Below are 15692 nucleotides of genomic sequence, written 5' to 3'. Positions count from 1 at the left end.
CCGTCCGCAAATTTACACTTCCTGGAATCCAAGCACCAGAAGTTGTCGCCTTTTGCGAGTTGGTGATCGTGATTGATGAAGGAAAGCACAGCCGCAATAGATCTATCTACGAACAGCTTCGTGGGGGTGGCTACATCTTTGGCTTGAAGACGGGGCAATTGAATCTCTGGTCGTACGAGCTGTAAAACGTAGGCGCGTCTCTCCGCCAACGCTGCAGTTCTACGTGCGTTTAGCTATTCTGCACAACCGCGATCATTTTGCCCGGCTCGAGCTCAAAAGTTGTCAACGCGGCATTTTTGAAAGACTGTCAAGAAGCTTTCGTAAGTGGCCGACCCCTTCTGCGTGCGTCGTCAAAATTCAAGTACTACGTGTTGAGTCACCAAGGTACCACGAGTAAGTATTTTTATCTACTGTGGTTATTTCTTCGATCTGCGCGAGTTCTAGCAAGAAGATTATCTCTCCGTTCTACATTGAACTATGGCCTTCCTGGCTACTGAAGATCGGTTTGGCCCGGACTTGAACCGATACAGACAGGGTGAACCCGTACGTATTAATCTGGTGTAAGGCTTGCCGCATTTTTTTCAATGACATGTCTGTTTCTGTGTACTTAGAATCCATGTACTTACACGCCTGTGGAGCTGCCTGGTGGAAAATACCTTAGCGGAATGTTTGGATATCATCGACCTGAGCAGCATGAACGATCGTCACATTTCGTTGAAGCTGCGGCCTCCTCACCTGCAATAGCCACAACTCTGAAAGCCTTGGAAGAAAACTCGCTGCAGCATTTGCGTGAAATTAGTGAACCAAATGCCTGTTCGTACTCGCCAACAGTGGAAGGCCAATTCCCTCGAGCCTACACGATGAAGGAGATCCTTGCGGAGCGCAAGCGGATAGCATTGCAGCATCACAAAGTACGGAATGAAGACAGAATGACGGCTCAAGAGTTACACTTCGCTTTGGGCCCTGGCAGCTACGAAGTGGATCGTGCTGTAAGATCGAGATAAGTAGTTCTGCATAATGGGGAGCTTGACTGACATTCCGTTTGCATGACAGAGGAACCAAGAAATGGGCGCCACTCCATTCACCTTCACGCACGAAAAACGCCACGGGATACTAGAAAATAATGCAGCTCTCGGACGTAAGGGATGCAGTCCTGGACCAGGACTTTATCGGTTTGAAAGCAGTACAGTCGATCCTGCTGCTTCAACTGTGGCGAGCTCAGCATTTCGATCAAAACACGCAGCCGCATTTATCACGGTATGCAAATGTTAACCTGTAGATTTGCACGAAAGTTTGCATTCATCATTTGTTGGTTTGACAACAGCGAGTACGTAGTGACAGTCAACTGCATCAACAACAGCAAAAGGATGCCGCAGTGTACTCGAAAGAGCTGGCAAAATCGTATCACCAACTCGGTGCAAGCGTCGAGGTACAGGGCCCCCGATTTCGTCAAATTATCATTTGCTTCTAACAGACCTGTGATTATTCTGTAGCGTTTGGGAAAGCGTCTTGCATCTCCTAATCTTCGTGAACTAACGTTCCAGCGGTTTGGTAAGAATGTCCCTGCGCTTGAAGCATATCGAAGAGGGCCAGGAAGCTATGAGCCTTGTTACAAGACCAATGAAGGCGAGAATGGAAAAAGTGACGTTGCAAGTGACCTTTTTCCGCTATCTCCGCTGCGACGCAAACAAACTAATGCTTTCGGTAGCGTAGCTAGTCGAGATTTGCTGACCTCGATGGTCGCAGCGGGCCACGCCAGTGCCCACACCATCGGACCTGGCATCTATGATGCCTGCTCTTCCTCGTTCATCTTGCCAACACACAACTTAACTTACAAGCAGGAGATACAGCGAACAGACCCCAAGGCAAAGCCAAGAAGACGAAGAGCGAGCTCTGCAGACAGTGACGAAGACGAACAACCGAGGTTGACTCAGAAAGAGATGTGGAAAGTCATGAGGCATGGACCGACATTACCGTCATAACTGTGTAGGCACTCTATTCACAACATGAGGCTTTTGCCATTGGATCAGCTAACTCGTCGAAGAATCACAGCCCAGTTGGATTCATCGAAGTAACTCTCCTCCACTTGGGCGTTGCCTGCAAGCTCGACTAGTTTTTCCAACTCGCCTTGTTTGAACATGTGGCAGTATCTCTGAACCACCACGGGCTCTTGCACCTTCGTAGTCGACTTGTCGTCACCAGGTCCTTCTCCATCCTCGCTAGGGTCCTTTTCGGTCTCCATTTCGCAGGTCTCGCTAGCTTCAACAGAGTCTTCTTCAGTGGAGAACGCAAAGCGCTTGTCAAGGTTCCAAGGCACCATAAAGTCTTGCCTTCCTTCCTCGAAGCGACGACGGGAGCCCTTCATCTGCTCATGTGCCCATGCGTAGATGATCCCACGTCCGCCCACACGTAGAACACGCAGCACTTCCTTCACAGCTGCTAGACGGTGTCCAAGAGTACTGAGATGATGAAGTACAGCAATTGACAGCGCGGCATCGCACGAGTTAGACCGCAACGGGACTGCCAGTGCGTCGCACACCATCGCATCAAGACCGCGGTGTCCACAAATGTTCACAAGTCGCGAACTGCGGTCACCGCCAACAACGAAGCTCTGGGATGAGTCCACACATTTCATGTACTTGCCATTCCCGCAACCGAGATCAGCGATCATTGATCCACTCGGCAATGAAGCCACAAACTGAGCAACTCTCGGCCACGGACTGTGTCGTGTGCTGCTGAAATGTGCGGCTACCGTCTCATAAAACTCATGAACGTACTGTTTCTCCACTGTAGTAGGCGCCAAACTAGTCGTCTCCGCCCCAGAGGCATCTTGTTCTTCTTCCTCAGCATCTTCTTGTCCCTCACGCTCTTTGGTATCACAGTACTTGGGGAAAGAGCATTCACACGGACCCGATCGGATCTTACGGAACGTGATGCTCACTCTACGCTGCCGAGGGACCTGCTTTCCGTCTATTACATCGAATGTACGTGGAACGATAGCGTGTTCCCACTTGTAGCGACTAGCACCGCTCATAACAGCCAGTGAACGCGCTGGTAGCAGAACGCCTTCATTCTGGACACCATCCGGGTGGCGGAAGTCCATAACCACTTCACTACAGATACTTAACGACGCGATCGTCGTCGTAAATGCTGAGTGGGTGTCCGTATGGAAGGCAATTCCTTGTCCAGGTAGATACTCGTTCACCGTGATCTGATCGGGTCTGTCGCCGTCCATGATCCCGCACTCTACGATCCTGTCAATAATGGGCTGCAGCACCTCTGGAATGGGTTCGTTGATGGGCTGATCCGGGTCACATCTGCGTGTATCGTAGTTGAATTCGTAGCCAAAGTGCTGCACCTGTCTCGCTCGGATGGTGTTCGCCCAGTGGGCTCCATTTTCCCGCTCAAAGAACGCCACACAGGCAGCTTCCTGTGCTTCAGTGATGAATTCTGCCTCGAATCTCAACCCAGGGACTCTCAATCCAGGAGGACCCGCATTGCGTTGCACGTTGTGCACTCTCAGCAGCCGATCGCGCGCCTCCTGCTCCTTGCGAGGCATCGCGAACTCCGCGTACATGGGACGTCGACCCAGAAGCTCACAGGGCTTCTCATGAAGAAGTTCGCGGAGTTTCTCAGCCACTGGAACGTCGCACAAATCCAAGAGCACCACACGACGCGATCCAGTGCCATAAAGCACGCGCTTCACAACAGAATCGGCATCGTAAGTGGTAGAATCCGCTGCAGACTCGGACTGAAGCAGCTGCAGCAGGAACGGGATGAGTTTGGGCTCTGCAATCGTTTTGTCCTTGATGCGACGGCTCATAGTGAGCCTTAGGAAGCTGCTGGGCTGCTCATCGACCACGAAGTCCGTCAGCTGGAGCTCTCCATATTCGCCCATGGTGTTGGAATGGTTTTAATGGCTACCCTCGTTTCAGTGACGTGTCTATGATGCGCAAATTTGTAGCCATTTAGTGATAAAGATGAATACATTTATTGCTCGAGTAGGTCCGTGCACTGTTTACCCATAAACTTTGACCTGCCGTGCATCTTAATAACCTCGTAGATGGCGAAGGCGTGCAGAACGCCGAGTTGGTGTTGGTCGACTGGGTGGCTGCTCTTGTTCTTCATCCTGGCGCTGCCAGACACACAACTTGCCATAGAAATCCGGGGACACGATCGTGGGTTCGAACGGATGCCAACGCACGTCGCGAGTGAGGCCGTTGGGCTTCATAGCAAAGATCTCTACAAGGTCACCAGATATACTGTCGTACACGTACACGCGACCGTCTGCTGAGCCTGTGTAGATGTACTTTTGGGCAGTCGAATGCAGCGGCGAGAAGTAGCAGCGGATCAGCGTTTCGATCACCATGTGGCCTCGGTACGTCATGACGGACTTGTCGTTTGGATGCTCCACTGGCATCATATTGCGACCCGGATACGCTTGGTAGCGGTAGTCCCACGAGTAAGGTCTGCGGAACGCAGGTAGTTTGTCGTAGTTATCCGACGAGAAGCATTTCCGAATATCCCAGAGCTTAGTGGTTTGATCCTTTGAGTTCGAGATGAAGTAGTAGCCATCATCACGCGACGATATGTGCGTGATACCGTCAGTATGGCCAGGAAACACACCTTGTGGCTTCGGGTTCGACTCAGACAGCACACGACGGTCCCACAACTTGATCAGCGAGTCGTCTGAACCACTCACAAATACATTGGTATGCAGAGGACCATCGACGAACGCAATAGCGTTGACATCGTCATGGTGACCTACAACGTGACACAGTGGTACGCGGGTCTCCATGTCCATCAATACGACACTGCTCTGAGACGTTCCAGCTACAAATTCCGTTCCAGACGCATTAATGTCAATGCACCATACACCAAAGCGCCCGAAACGACTCATTCGCATTGGGTTACTATCCCCCCTTCCTCTCGTCGGGCGTGCCAGCGCGAATACTTGCTCTTTCCCATCTTCTTCATAGTTTGTGCTCACCATACGAACGTTGCTATTGATGGTGGAGTACACGACGTTGCTATCGTCGGGTGTGAACTTAGCATCGGTGACTGTCCAACTGACGTCACGCACGGGCAGGAACGCCGTGTGAGTCCAGTCAATGGTATCATACAGCATGATCTCTCCGCGCTGACCGGCAGTTAAAAATCGCGATCCGGTACTATTGAATCCGCCGCAGTACAGTCGATCGCGCACTGAGTCAACGACACGACACTGCTTGTTCTCCTGGAAGGGCATGAAGGTCTCCTGCAGCTTGATGAGTTGCGCCTTGGACGAGGTACCCACCTGCTCGCGGTGGCACAAGGTGCGGAACATGAGCTGTTTGCGCGAAAGAGAGGATGCGGACGAGTCCTCGTTATAGCCACGCAGCTGGTGTGCGATGCGCTCGAACGGAATCTGCTCCCGCTGCTTCTTCTCGAACTCGGAGCGGCGAAAGGCTCGTGGGGCATACGTTTCACCGTCGAACACTTTGTCCAACTTGGCGCGCTCCTCCGAGGAGATGACTGGCGTACCGTCGTCCTCCTCGAATGCTAGCGAGGCGGACTCGCCCTCGTACTCGGGCATCCAATCGCTATCGTCCTCATCTTCGTCCTCTGTGTCCACCCAGCGCAACAGCGACGACATCATTCTTTGACGACCGTCCGAAGAAAATCTTGACTCGGGAGTGCCTTCATAATCAGTGCCGCATAATCAGATTTGCATCGGAAATAAACGGACATTCATGAACAAACCCCAAGCTCATATACTATGAAATATAGTTTTGAATCATAACAAAAGCAACTTCAACGTGCCCTAATGACGTGGACCACTCCACGAAGACAAAAGCTCTCAAATCATCTTCTTCAAGCAGCATCAAGCAGCATGGGGGGCCGACAGCACACTTCGGGCGTAGTGTTCGCCATTTTCTTCTTCATCGGCATCGGATCTTCACTGCCATGGAACGTGTTCATCACGGCGCAGGCATATTTCCAGCGCCGCTTGCAGGGAACTACGTACGAGGACTCGTTTCTCAACTGGTTCAGTATGGCCTTCAACTTCAGCACGCTCATGACGATGCTTATTCGCACAGCGGTCATCGCTGAGCGCATGGCAGGCGCTGTACGCACCGTAATTTTCGCGCTCATCGTCATCATGGGTGTCATGTTCATGCATTGCGCCTGGACGCGCATGCCCGAGTTCCACGGTGCGGTGTTGTGCCAACTGTGATACATGATGACACAGCCAACTCACCAATATACCTCACACTGTTGTAGGCTACTCGTTCTTCCACACGACAATGGTGAGCATCTTGCTCGTTGCCTGCGCCTCAACGCTAATGCAGGAAGGACTACTGCGCATTGTGGCGACCTTCCCGCCTCAGTACACACAGGCAGTGGTTAGTGGCCAGAGTTTCGCTGGGTTGGCGGTGTCGCTGTCGAACTTCGTTATTCTGTGGGCGGGGCAAGATGATACCAGGCTTCTCCACAGTCTACACGCTAATGCAGACCTGTGCGGATTCCTGTACTTCGTGCTGGTGTTTATTACGCTGGTGCTGTGTCTACTGGCGTTCGCGATCCTTACGCGGATGACGCTCTTCCGCCACTACCAGAGTGTCGACCACCCAGGACATCATCAGAAGGAATATTTTGATGATGCATCCAGTGAGACTGATACGGTCGATACACTGGACGCTTCACCGCGAAAGCGCCTGCTGGAAGAAGACGACGAAGCAGCAGCTTCGAACAAGGTGGACATGATGGAGGTCGCCTTCAAGATCCGATTCTACGCTGCCGCAACCTTCTTTGTCTTCGTTATCACGATGGGAGTCTTCCCTGGAATCACGTCGGCGATCAAGTCCACACAGCCGGAGAAGAGCATCTTCTTCGACAAGCTGTTCACGCCGTTCACGCTTATCCTATTCAACGCATCGGATTTTGTGGCGCGTTTGTCGGCGTCGAGGTGGCCCGAGCTGGGACAGAAGAAAGTATTGCTGGCCAGTCTAGCTCGATTTATCTTCTTCCCACTTCTGATGCTCTGCAACCTGCAGAACAAGTCGCACGAGGTGATCACGACGGTGGTCTTCCGCAGCGACGTGCTAGCCATGTTGTTCATGGCCGCTTGCGCCTTCTCCAACGGACTGCTGTGTACATTGGCATTTATGGAGTACCCGGATCTGCTCCGTAGAAACGCCGAGAAAGAGTTAGGTGGCAGTGTCATCTTCTTCGTGCTGTCCATCGGTCTTACGGCCGGCTCGCTCATGTCCTTCGTGTTGCGCGCGATGTTGAAGCCATGAAATGGAGCAAACATTATACACATGGATACACCCAAACTACACAAAATAACAATCTTAATTTTGATGTTAATTTCGGCACTAAATTTGTCATTCGACCATTTATCTAGTGGCGATCATGTCGTCCAAGCTGGAATACCTGCAGCGCTACATGTCCGGCGGCGGTGGAGGTACGGCTCCTGTAGTACTCTATCCTATCTCATTGTGTAACTGAGACACTCATCTTCTTCCTCGTATTAAACTTTTACTCTTTCAGACGCTGCCGAGAAGAAGAAGAGGAAGACCAAGAAAGCCAAAAAGACCAAATCTGCCGCGCTGGGTACACGCGTGGTGGACGCGGACGATACGTGGGAACAGTCGGCGCCTAGTCGAGAGGCAATTGAGAAGAAGTGGGAAATGGACGCAGCTGATGACGAACAGCCGCTGGTGGTTGCTGCGGACGGCGAGGAGCTGGTGGATCCACAGGATCTTCCGGTCTACGTGGACTCGGACAAGTACCTGGACGAGTTCAATGGTAGAAAGAAGCAGCAGAATAAGGCCGAGGACGGAGACCTGTCTCCACCGAGAAAGAAGTCGACAAAACGTGCTAAGAATGAGGATGGGGTGCCGCTGCAGGGAACCGGCGCTTCTCCACCGCGAAGACGCTCACATACTGAAAAGAAAACGTCGAGAAGACGAAGAGAGGAAAGCGACGAAGAAACATCGCCGCCAAGGAAACAGCGGCGTGAAAAGAGGAGTGGAAGTGAGGAAGGTGGGGGAGATGCCTCACCGCCTCGACGATATACGCGTCGGGAGCGGGATCAGGAAGATGACGCATCTCCACCTCGTAGACATCGCAGTGGTGACACAGGTGATGCTTCCCCGCCTCGTCGGAAGCCTAGCGATGAGCACAGTTCAAGTAAAGGATCTCGGCGTGTGCATGAAGAGGACAGCGATGCCTCACCCCCTCGTCACCGAGTAAAGAGGGAAGCCGAATCTCTAGGTGCACGTAAGCCAAGTGCTATTAAAGAGGAAGATGCCTCACCTCTCAGGAAATCACGCCGAGATGACGATGCCTCGCCTCCGAGGAGATCCCGCCGAGATTCCTTGAAACGCGACAAGAGAAGCTCGCCAACTCGATCACCTGATCGCCAGCGACGCGTAGATTCTCTTGGCCGGGACATTCCTCGTTCTAGTGGAAATTCAAGGCGATCTCGATCTGATTCAAGGGAAGTCAGGCGCCGTAGCAGAAAATCCTCCAGAAGCCGAAGTAGAAGCCGTGACAGAGGACGCCGTCGTGGTCGGGATCGCGACACAAGTGCTTCTCCTCGGAGAAGTAGAGCTCGCCACAGCCGCAGTCGATCTCCGCGCTCACGTCGTCGTGACAGTCGCTCACCATCCGTACGCCGCCGGCGTTCTCCAACAAGGTCGTCGAGGAGGAAATCACCACAAAGAAAGGAGTCCCCACGTCGTCGTAGTCGCGAGGGGCATCGCTCAACATCTCCTCGACGCTCTCGCTCAAGATCAAACAGCCCTAGACGCCGGCCTTCACGCCGCAAATCGATGGACACGAAAATGAAAGACGAGATGCCGGGTGACCGTGGAGTTCGTAAGGATTCACATGCGGCAGCGCAGTCTCCTTCGCCCGAAAAGTTCAAGACTGAGCCGCGTGGTAACAAATCACAAGGCAGTGACGAGAAGGAGGTGAAGAGGGAACCGAAGAAGACAAGCGATGACAAGGAAGAGAAGAAAGCGGGCTTGTTTACTGCTGCTGAGTTTGAACACCAGCGCAAGATCGCAGCAAAGCGGAAAGATGTTTTGCGTGGCGTTGATGCGTCTGAAATGGGTGCTAACGCTGAGACTGTGTATCGTGACAAGCGCGGCCGGAAGCTGGACATGCTCAACGAGATGGTTCGCCAACAGGAAATCTTGGATGGCAAGCGGAAGCGTGAAGAGCGTGAAGAGTACGAATGGGGTACAGGTGAAGTACAGAAGCGAGAGCGCAAGTCGCAACAGGAGCTGCTGGAGCAGATGAAGAAGACCCCGTTTGCCAGGCATGAAGACGACAAGGAGCTTGAGCAGAAGCGCCGGGAGCGTGTGCGTGCATTCGATCCTATCAACAGCAAGGTGTTCCAGGAGAACCCTCTGGTGGAGGGCAAGACGAAGAAGAAGAGTAAGAAAAACAAGAAGACAAGCAAGAAGAAGCCGAAGTATACCGGCCCTCCAGCCCCACCCAACCGCTTTGGAATCCAGCCAGGCTATCGTTGGGATGGCGTTGTGCGCGGTACGAACTGGGAGGAAAAGATCATGATGCGACAGAATGCCAACAATGCAGTCAGCGAGGAGGCATACAAGTACGCAGTCGCTGACATGTAACACTCGTGAACGCTAGATAAATGCCTTGACAATGCAGACTACCACGTTAAAGTTTTCAATCGATGGCTTACGCTTAGTTGTGCTCCTTGTACAGCGCGATGACCCGCTCGACATCGCGCTTGCAGCCGAGGAAGATTGGCGAGCGCTGGTGGATGTCCGTCGGGACGAGGTCGAGGGTCCGCTGCGTGCCAGTGGTCGACATGCCGCCAGCCTGTTCCATGATGAACGACATGGGGTTGCACTCGTACAGCAGACGCAGCTTACCGTCCTTGGCCTTCGTGCTGCCCGGGTACAAGTAGATGCCGCCGTACAGGATGGTACGGTGGATATCCGACACCATACTACCGACGTAACGCGCCGCGTACGCCTTGGGTCCGGTCTTGCACTCGTCCACAAAGGCCTTAGTGGCACTGTCCCACTGAGCGTAGTTGCCCTCATTGCACGAGTAAATGGCCTTGGGCTCCTCCGGGATGCGGATGTCCTGATGGGAAAGAATGAAGGCTCCAATCGTCGGGTCCAGCGTGAAGCAGTGCACGCCCTTGCCCCACGTCAGCACTAGCTGCGTAGAGCTACCGTACATGCAGTAGCCGGCCGACACCAGCTTGCTGCCGGGCTGCAGAATGTCCTTGTAACTGTAGAATATCACAATAGTGAATGCTTTATCCTAGTGATACTTAATACTTTCTGCAGCATTTACTCACCCTCCCTCGGACGTGGCGTCGCGCTGGTAGATGGCGAAGATGGTACCCGTGGACACGTTGCAGTCAATGTTGGAAGATCCATCAAGCGGGTCGAAGGCGATGCAGTACTTTGTACCGCTGGAGTCGTTCTGCACGACGATGGGCTTCTCCTCCTCCTCGGAGACCATGACCTCGATCTTGGTCGAGAATTTGAGCGAGTTGACGAAAATGTCGTTGGCCAACACGTCCAGCTTCTTCACCTGGTCTCCGGTCGAGTTCTCCGAGCCGTCAAGACCGTAGAGGCCCGTGAGACCTGCACGACGCACCGAGCTGGCAATGACCTTGCACGCCAGCTCGATGGACGTGAAGAGCACGCTCAGGTCGGCGTTGCCCTGGATCTCCTTCTCGGCCAAGATGAAGCGCGAGAGCGTGATGGGGTTCGAGTGGTCCACCTGGTTGGCCATGATGCTAGTGAGGAGTGCGACGGACGGAGAAGATTCGCGAATGCTATGATGGATCCCAAGCGGCGGCCGCAGTTGAAGCAGGTGGCGAATGAAGTGAGACTGTCGACGTCGGCCTTGTCATGAAGTTACTAGGATATGCCTGGATTAAGCTGAAAATAGGAGAATATGCCGAATTGAAGCGTGAGATCAGGATTGTGTCCTTTTTTTAACGACCAAGTACGTGGCTGACCAGTTGTCAATTGAGATCTTACGCTTCGTGACACTACGTTCGAGTCACTACTTTGCTTGCTTACTTCTCGCCGTACTGCTTGTACAGCTCGATAACGCGCTGCACGTCGCGCTTGCAGCCCAGGAAGATCGGCGAGCGCTGGTGGATGTGAGTCTGCCAAGGCACAAGACCAAGCGGTTAAAGGTTAGTACTTGTATAAAATTCGTGTTGATGTGTTGCACCAATTCACTGGCGACGAGCAACGTACGGGGCACAAGTCGAGCACGCGCTCTGTTCCGGTCGTGGACGCGCCGCCAGCCTGCTCCATGATAAAGGACATTGGATTGCCCTCGTACAGTAGACGCAGCTTGCCATCCTTGCTCTGAAGAATTACAGCAAGGATCAAGAAGGTTAACGATCGAATCGACGGCGCTGGGACGGAATTTGATGATACGTACCTTATCGCTGCCAGGGTACATGTAGATACCGCCGTACAGGATGGTACGGTGGATGTCAGACACCATGCTGCCGACATAGCGAGCGTTGTACGGGGTGGGCTTGTTCTTGCATTCATCCACGAAGGCCTTGCTGGGCCGGTCCCAGTGGGCGTAGTTGCCTTCGTTGCACGAGTAAATCTGCGGTTGGAAACGAAGTAGGTCGTTAACAGAGCATTGAGTGAACCACGGATTGGTATGGTGCGCGCTTACCGTTTTTGGGTTTTCGGGGATCCGCATGTCCTTGTGTGACAAAATGAATGCTCCGATCGTCGGGTCAAGCGTGAAGCAGTGAACGCCCTTGCCCCACGTCAGTACCAGCTGAGTGGAGCTTCCGTACATGCAGTAGCCCGCCGCAACAAGCTGGTTTCCAGGCTGGAGGATATCCTTGAAACTACACACGAAAGTTAGCCATTTAATATGAACACTTGCACCCAATAGATCGCCGTACCCGCCATGTAGTGTTGCCTCGCGGTGGTAAATGCCGAAGATTGTGCCTGTCGAGACGTTGCAGTCGATGTTGGAGGAGCCATCAAGAGGATCGAAGGCGATGCAGTACTTGGCTAACACCACGCAAAGTCAGCTTAACTTACGACAGAGGATTTACCACAGTGATACTTACTCCCACTGGAGTCATTCTCCACACAAACAGGCTCGACTTCCTCTTCAGATACCATGACTTCGATCTTGGTCGAGAACTGGAAGCGATCACAGGTCAGCACTATTCGACAACGAGATCACCGGCACTTGTCTACACACCTTCAATGAGTTAATGAAGACCTTATTGGCGAGGACATCCAGCTTCTTCACTTGATCGCCCGTGGCGTTCTCGGAGCCATCCAGACCGTACAGCCCCGTCAGACCGGCGCGGCGCACCGAACTAGCGATGACCTTGCATGCCAGCTCGATCGACGAGAACAGCACGCTCAGATCGGCATTGCCTTGGATCTCCTTCTCGTCAAGAATGAATCGGTTGAGAGTGATGGGGTTGGAGTGGTCAATTTCGGCGATCGTCATGATGAACTGAGGCAGTGGAGATGAAGAGGGCGAGTGTGTGCTACAGCGCGAAATGCGGAATGAACTTCTAGCAGTGAAATTGTCATCAAGCCACCGGCGGCATCCGAGGCTGCCGCAACCCGTAGCTGATTCCGTGATGAGGTCAGCACCACTGACTACGGCGATAGTGGCCCATAAACACAACGCATCCTCGAACTCTGCGAACAGGAACAGGAGGATCTTTTTCTGCTTGGAACAACCCTCTTCACTTCAACGTGCCCTGCTCACCACGAACTCGTAAACGTCCTCGTCACGATTCGGACGCTGACGTAATGAATCTGCTTTGCAATCAGCTTTGGATATCCTACAGCACTTGTCACAGTCTAATTGTTCACAATACTAAACCGTCCACAACCGATTAAAGATTTCTCACGCAGACACTTAACCGAAGCCATCACAGCGCAGACAGCACAAGAGCGAGCAAGCGTCGCTGCGCCGAAGGAGAAGCTCGTTGCATATCTTGTTTTTCTGCTGTTTTTGTTGTGTTAATTTCTACTCGTAGCACAAGAAGCTCAGCCACAAGCAGCTAAGAAAGCACAGCTGTGGCAAGCTTTGAAACTCGGCTAGTACCTGGAAGAGACAACCTACCTAAAAAGATCTGGTCTGTCCGCTTACAGCTTGTTCATGGAGGCAACGTCCACCGACTGCACGTAGTCCTCGAAGCCCTCAATGGCATCCGTGATGTCGTCAAGCAGCACCAGGTCGTCGATGATGACGCACTGCACAAGCAGCTTCTTGATGCCGAAAGCAACCGGCACCAGCTTGTGGCCCTCACCCCACGTCAGACCCTCCACGGGGAGAGCCTTGATCTTAGCAGCCAGCTCCTCGAGGTCCGTCTCGGCCTCCCAGGGCTTCACCTCGATCACAACCTGCGAGCGCTCCACGGGTTTCTTCTTCTCCTTCTTGGCGGCCTTAGCGGCCTCAGCGCGCTTAGCAGCCAGAGCCTTGGCGGCCTCGTCGTCCTCCTCGTCGTCGTCATCGCCGAACAGGTCGTCGTCATCGTCTTCCTCGTCCTCCTCCTCCTTGGCGGCCTTCTTAGGGGCGGCAGCAGCCTTGGGGGCAGCAGCGGCCTTCTTGGTCACCAGGATGGCGCGCAGGCCAAGCTTAGCGGCAATGTGCACGTACCAGCGGTACACGTTGGCGAACTTGGCAGCATCGGGCACGGCCGAGAACTTGTGGAACAGATCGGCATCGGCCGAGCTGAACTTGTAGCCCTCAATGTAGCTGCGGTTCGTCAGGAAGCCGTTAAGCTTCTTCAGGCCAGCGTCCTGGTCCAGGTTGTCGAAGGTGATGCCCATGGTCTAAAGGTAGGTTGTTACTATGCGGCTGGCTGCTTGGCTAGTGATAGATCTGCGACCAGGGGAGACTCGCTTGGCTGGCACAGGAGCGCCGGCATGAGGATATTGCGGATTACTGATGTTGAGCTTATAAGCATAGTGAAAGCAAGTTTGCGGATCGGATCTTGACTAGTAGGGGCCACTATTCGGAGGGTTTCATGGAAAATTGCCAGGATAATTGCCATTTCAACTCTAGTTTCACAGCGAATGAGAAACACACGACGGTTGTTTGGACACTTTGAATGCAGTCACTGCAATTTCAATTGACTTTTGGATCTCGCTAGACAGTATTGATCGTTTTTTTCTCTCTGAAAGGCTTATACAGGTGGGAAGGATGTCCATTAACCCGTTGTTATATGTAAAGTCACAAGGTTGAGCAGTAAAACCTTTCCTACCAGATTAGACCGGTGGAGAAGTTCTCTATCTGATAAAGCAATACACCATGGTACTCAGGTCGCCTCGAGTAAACGAGCTATTGCTAGGGTCAAAAGATCAACACAGGCGCCACTATCCACGAGGTGAGGACGTACGCCAGTTTAGAAAAGTGGAAAATAAATGCCTTCCACTTTGCGCGCTCAATGCTAACTCCAAAGACACACAGGCATAAAAAATTGAAATTATCCATATGAATATAAGTATCTAGTTTACTCTTGGTCTCACAATAGGGACTCGCGCTTTTCGAATATGGATGAATATCGTCACCGTGCCGACAGTGAAAATATACTGCATTAAAGTATACCAAATGGGCCCACATAAATACGACATTTGTGCTATCTACCAATTAAAACCAACATAAAAGATATTTTAGCCAATAAAATCCGTTAGGGTAGGGTAACTACTAACCGACAACTTGCCGACGCATTCTGTCGGTATGCCATTAAAAATATGATCAACTAGTATTGAAAACTACAGTTAAAATGTGACATCATTCATATCCAGTCATTTGCCGACGTCCGACTGCAACAATGTATAAATTTCCTCACTAACACATTCAAGGCATCTTGAACAAGCAACACGAGGAGCAGATAATGAGCCTTCAAGATCTCGCCCCAGTAAACTCTCAACGCGCGAAGCAGACAGCAATTAACGAGTTTCATCGCTATCTAGCTTGCGAAGGGGTTACGATGGGATTCGTTGCGTCTACACTCGCTCGTGATGACAACGGCAATGTCTTCATCAAGCTTATGGACCGCTTTGCTGTTCACCTGGCCTTCCTAGAAAGCCGCTAGCTAGAAATACAGTGATGTCGTACTACCGGCAAGTGAAGAATTGGCTGCTTGATAGCTATGACACGTTGCGCCTGAAAGAAAATTTGGATGGGCACCCAGGGCGACAGGGGACCCACAACGAAGTGTTGCGACTGGCTAGAGAGGTGATATCCAGAGCGACGAGAGCCGAGCCACCCTGGATGACTGCAAGGACAAAGACGAAGGGCGAGAAGTTTCCCGGTTGGTGATCCAGAGCAGCCATGGACCAAGACTTGAGAGAAGAACTTGGAATGGAGCTGATGATGAAGGAATAAAGCCAACCCCGGACGGACAACGTAGAAGACACCTTGGAACTCCGAATGCTGACCAAGTGATGAACGCCCAGGACAATAGTGACCCAAGTGCCCTGAAACATGGACGGATGCCCCGAATGACGCAACGCCCAGAACGAGCGAGTGGTGAATACCCTGAAGGACGACCCAGAATCCCGAATGCCGATGATTTCGAGTGGAGCACTCCGGATGCCGGACCCTGAAGATCCAGCGAGCTGACTGCCGAAGAGTTGTACCTGAGACCCTGGCGTGCCGTGGACCTCGAGCTCCAAGTTACT

General features: G+C 52.5%; 8 protein-coding genes across 8 annotated transcripts; 3 read left to right on the top strand and 5 right to left on the bottom strand.

Moving 5' to 3' along the window:
• Window positions 1-477: 477 nt before the first annotated feature.
• On the top strand, window positions 478-1982 carry PPTG_11921 (hypothetical protein; the record flags this gene model as incomplete). The annotated part of the gene is made up of 5 exons (XM_008907172.1): window positions 478-543; window positions 612-989; window positions 1054-1257; window positions 1325-1429; window positions 1494-1982. The coding sequence occupies 5 exons, from the start codon at window positions 478-480 to the stop codon at window positions 1980-1982; spliced, it is 1242 nt and encodes a 413-aa protein (XP_008905420.1).
• Window positions 1463-3969, bottom strand: PPTG_11920 (hypothetical protein). Its single transcript, XM_008907171.1, has one exon. It carries the CDS (start codon window positions 3896-3898, stop codon window positions 2027-2029), a length of 1872 nt encoding a protein of 623 aa, XP_008905419.1. The 5' UTR covers window positions 3899-3969; the 3' UTR covers window positions 1463-2026.
• On the bottom strand, window positions 3950-5691 carry PPTG_11919 (hypothetical protein). The gene has a single exon (XM_008907170.1). It carries the CDS (start codon window positions 5636-5638, stop codon window positions 4049-4051), a length of 1590 nt encoding a protein of 529 aa, XP_008905418.1. The 5' UTR covers window positions 5639-5691; the 3' UTR covers window positions 3950-4048.
• Window positions 5692-5827: 136 nt separating this feature from the next.
• Window positions 5828-7364, top strand: PPTG_11918 (hypothetical protein). The gene is made up of 2 exons (XM_008907169.1): window positions 5828-6194; window positions 6265-7364. The coding sequence occupies exons 1-2, from the start codon at window positions 5873-5875 to the stop codon at window positions 7281-7283; spliced, it is 1341 nt and encodes a 446-aa protein (XP_008905417.1). The 5' UTR covers window positions 5828-5872; the 3' UTR covers window positions 7284-7364.
• On the top strand, window positions 7338-10025 carry PPTG_11917 (hypothetical protein). The gene is made up of 2 exons (XM_008907168.1): window positions 7338-7450; window positions 7537-10025. The coding sequence occupies exons 1-2, from the start codon at window positions 7399-7401 to the stop codon at window positions 9633-9635; spliced, it is 2151 nt and encodes a 716-aa protein (XP_008905416.1). The 5' UTR covers window positions 7338-7398; the 3' UTR covers window positions 9636-10025.
• Window positions 9552-10861, bottom strand: PPTG_11916 (hypothetical protein). Its single transcript, XM_008907167.1, has 2 exons — window positions 10337-10861; window positions 9552-10267 (listed from the first exon to the last, which is right to left on the bottom strand). The coding sequence occupies exons 1-2, from the start codon at window positions 10777-10779 to the stop codon at window positions 9709-9711; spliced, it is 1002 nt and encodes a 333-aa protein (XP_008905415.1). The 5' UTR covers window positions 10780-10861; the 3' UTR covers window positions 9552-9708.
• On the bottom strand, window positions 10843-12865 carry PPTG_11915 (hypothetical protein). The gene is made up of 7 exons (XM_008907166.1): window positions 12241-12865; window positions 12104-12179; window positions 11933-12044; window positions 11695-11875; window positions 11446-11622; window positions 11256-11369; window positions 10843-11161 (listed from the first exon to the last, which is right to left on the bottom strand). The coding sequence occupies exons 1-7, from the start codon at window positions 12496-12498 to the stop codon at window positions 11069-11071; spliced, it is 1011 nt and encodes a 336-aa protein (XP_008905414.1). The 5' UTR covers window positions 12499-12865; the 3' UTR covers window positions 10843-11068.
• On the bottom strand, window positions 12816-13962 carry PPTG_11914 (hypothetical protein). Its single transcript, XM_008907165.1, has one exon. It carries the CDS (start codon window positions 13833-13835, stop codon window positions 13149-13151), a length of 687 nt encoding a protein of 228 aa, XP_008905413.1. The 5' UTR covers window positions 13836-13962; the 3' UTR covers window positions 12816-13148.
• Between the last annotated feature and the right edge of the window lie 1730 nt (window positions 13963-15692).

This window comes from Phytophthora parasitica, assembly GCF_000247585.1.
Source record: "Phytophthora parasitica INRA-310 unplaced genomic scaffold supercont2.25, whole genome shotgun sequence".
Lineage (NCBI taxonomy): Eukaryota > Oomycota > Peronosporomycetes > Peronosporales > Peronosporaceae > Phytophthora > Phytophthora nicotianae.
This window is presented reverse-complemented; position numbering and strand designations above follow the sequence as displayed.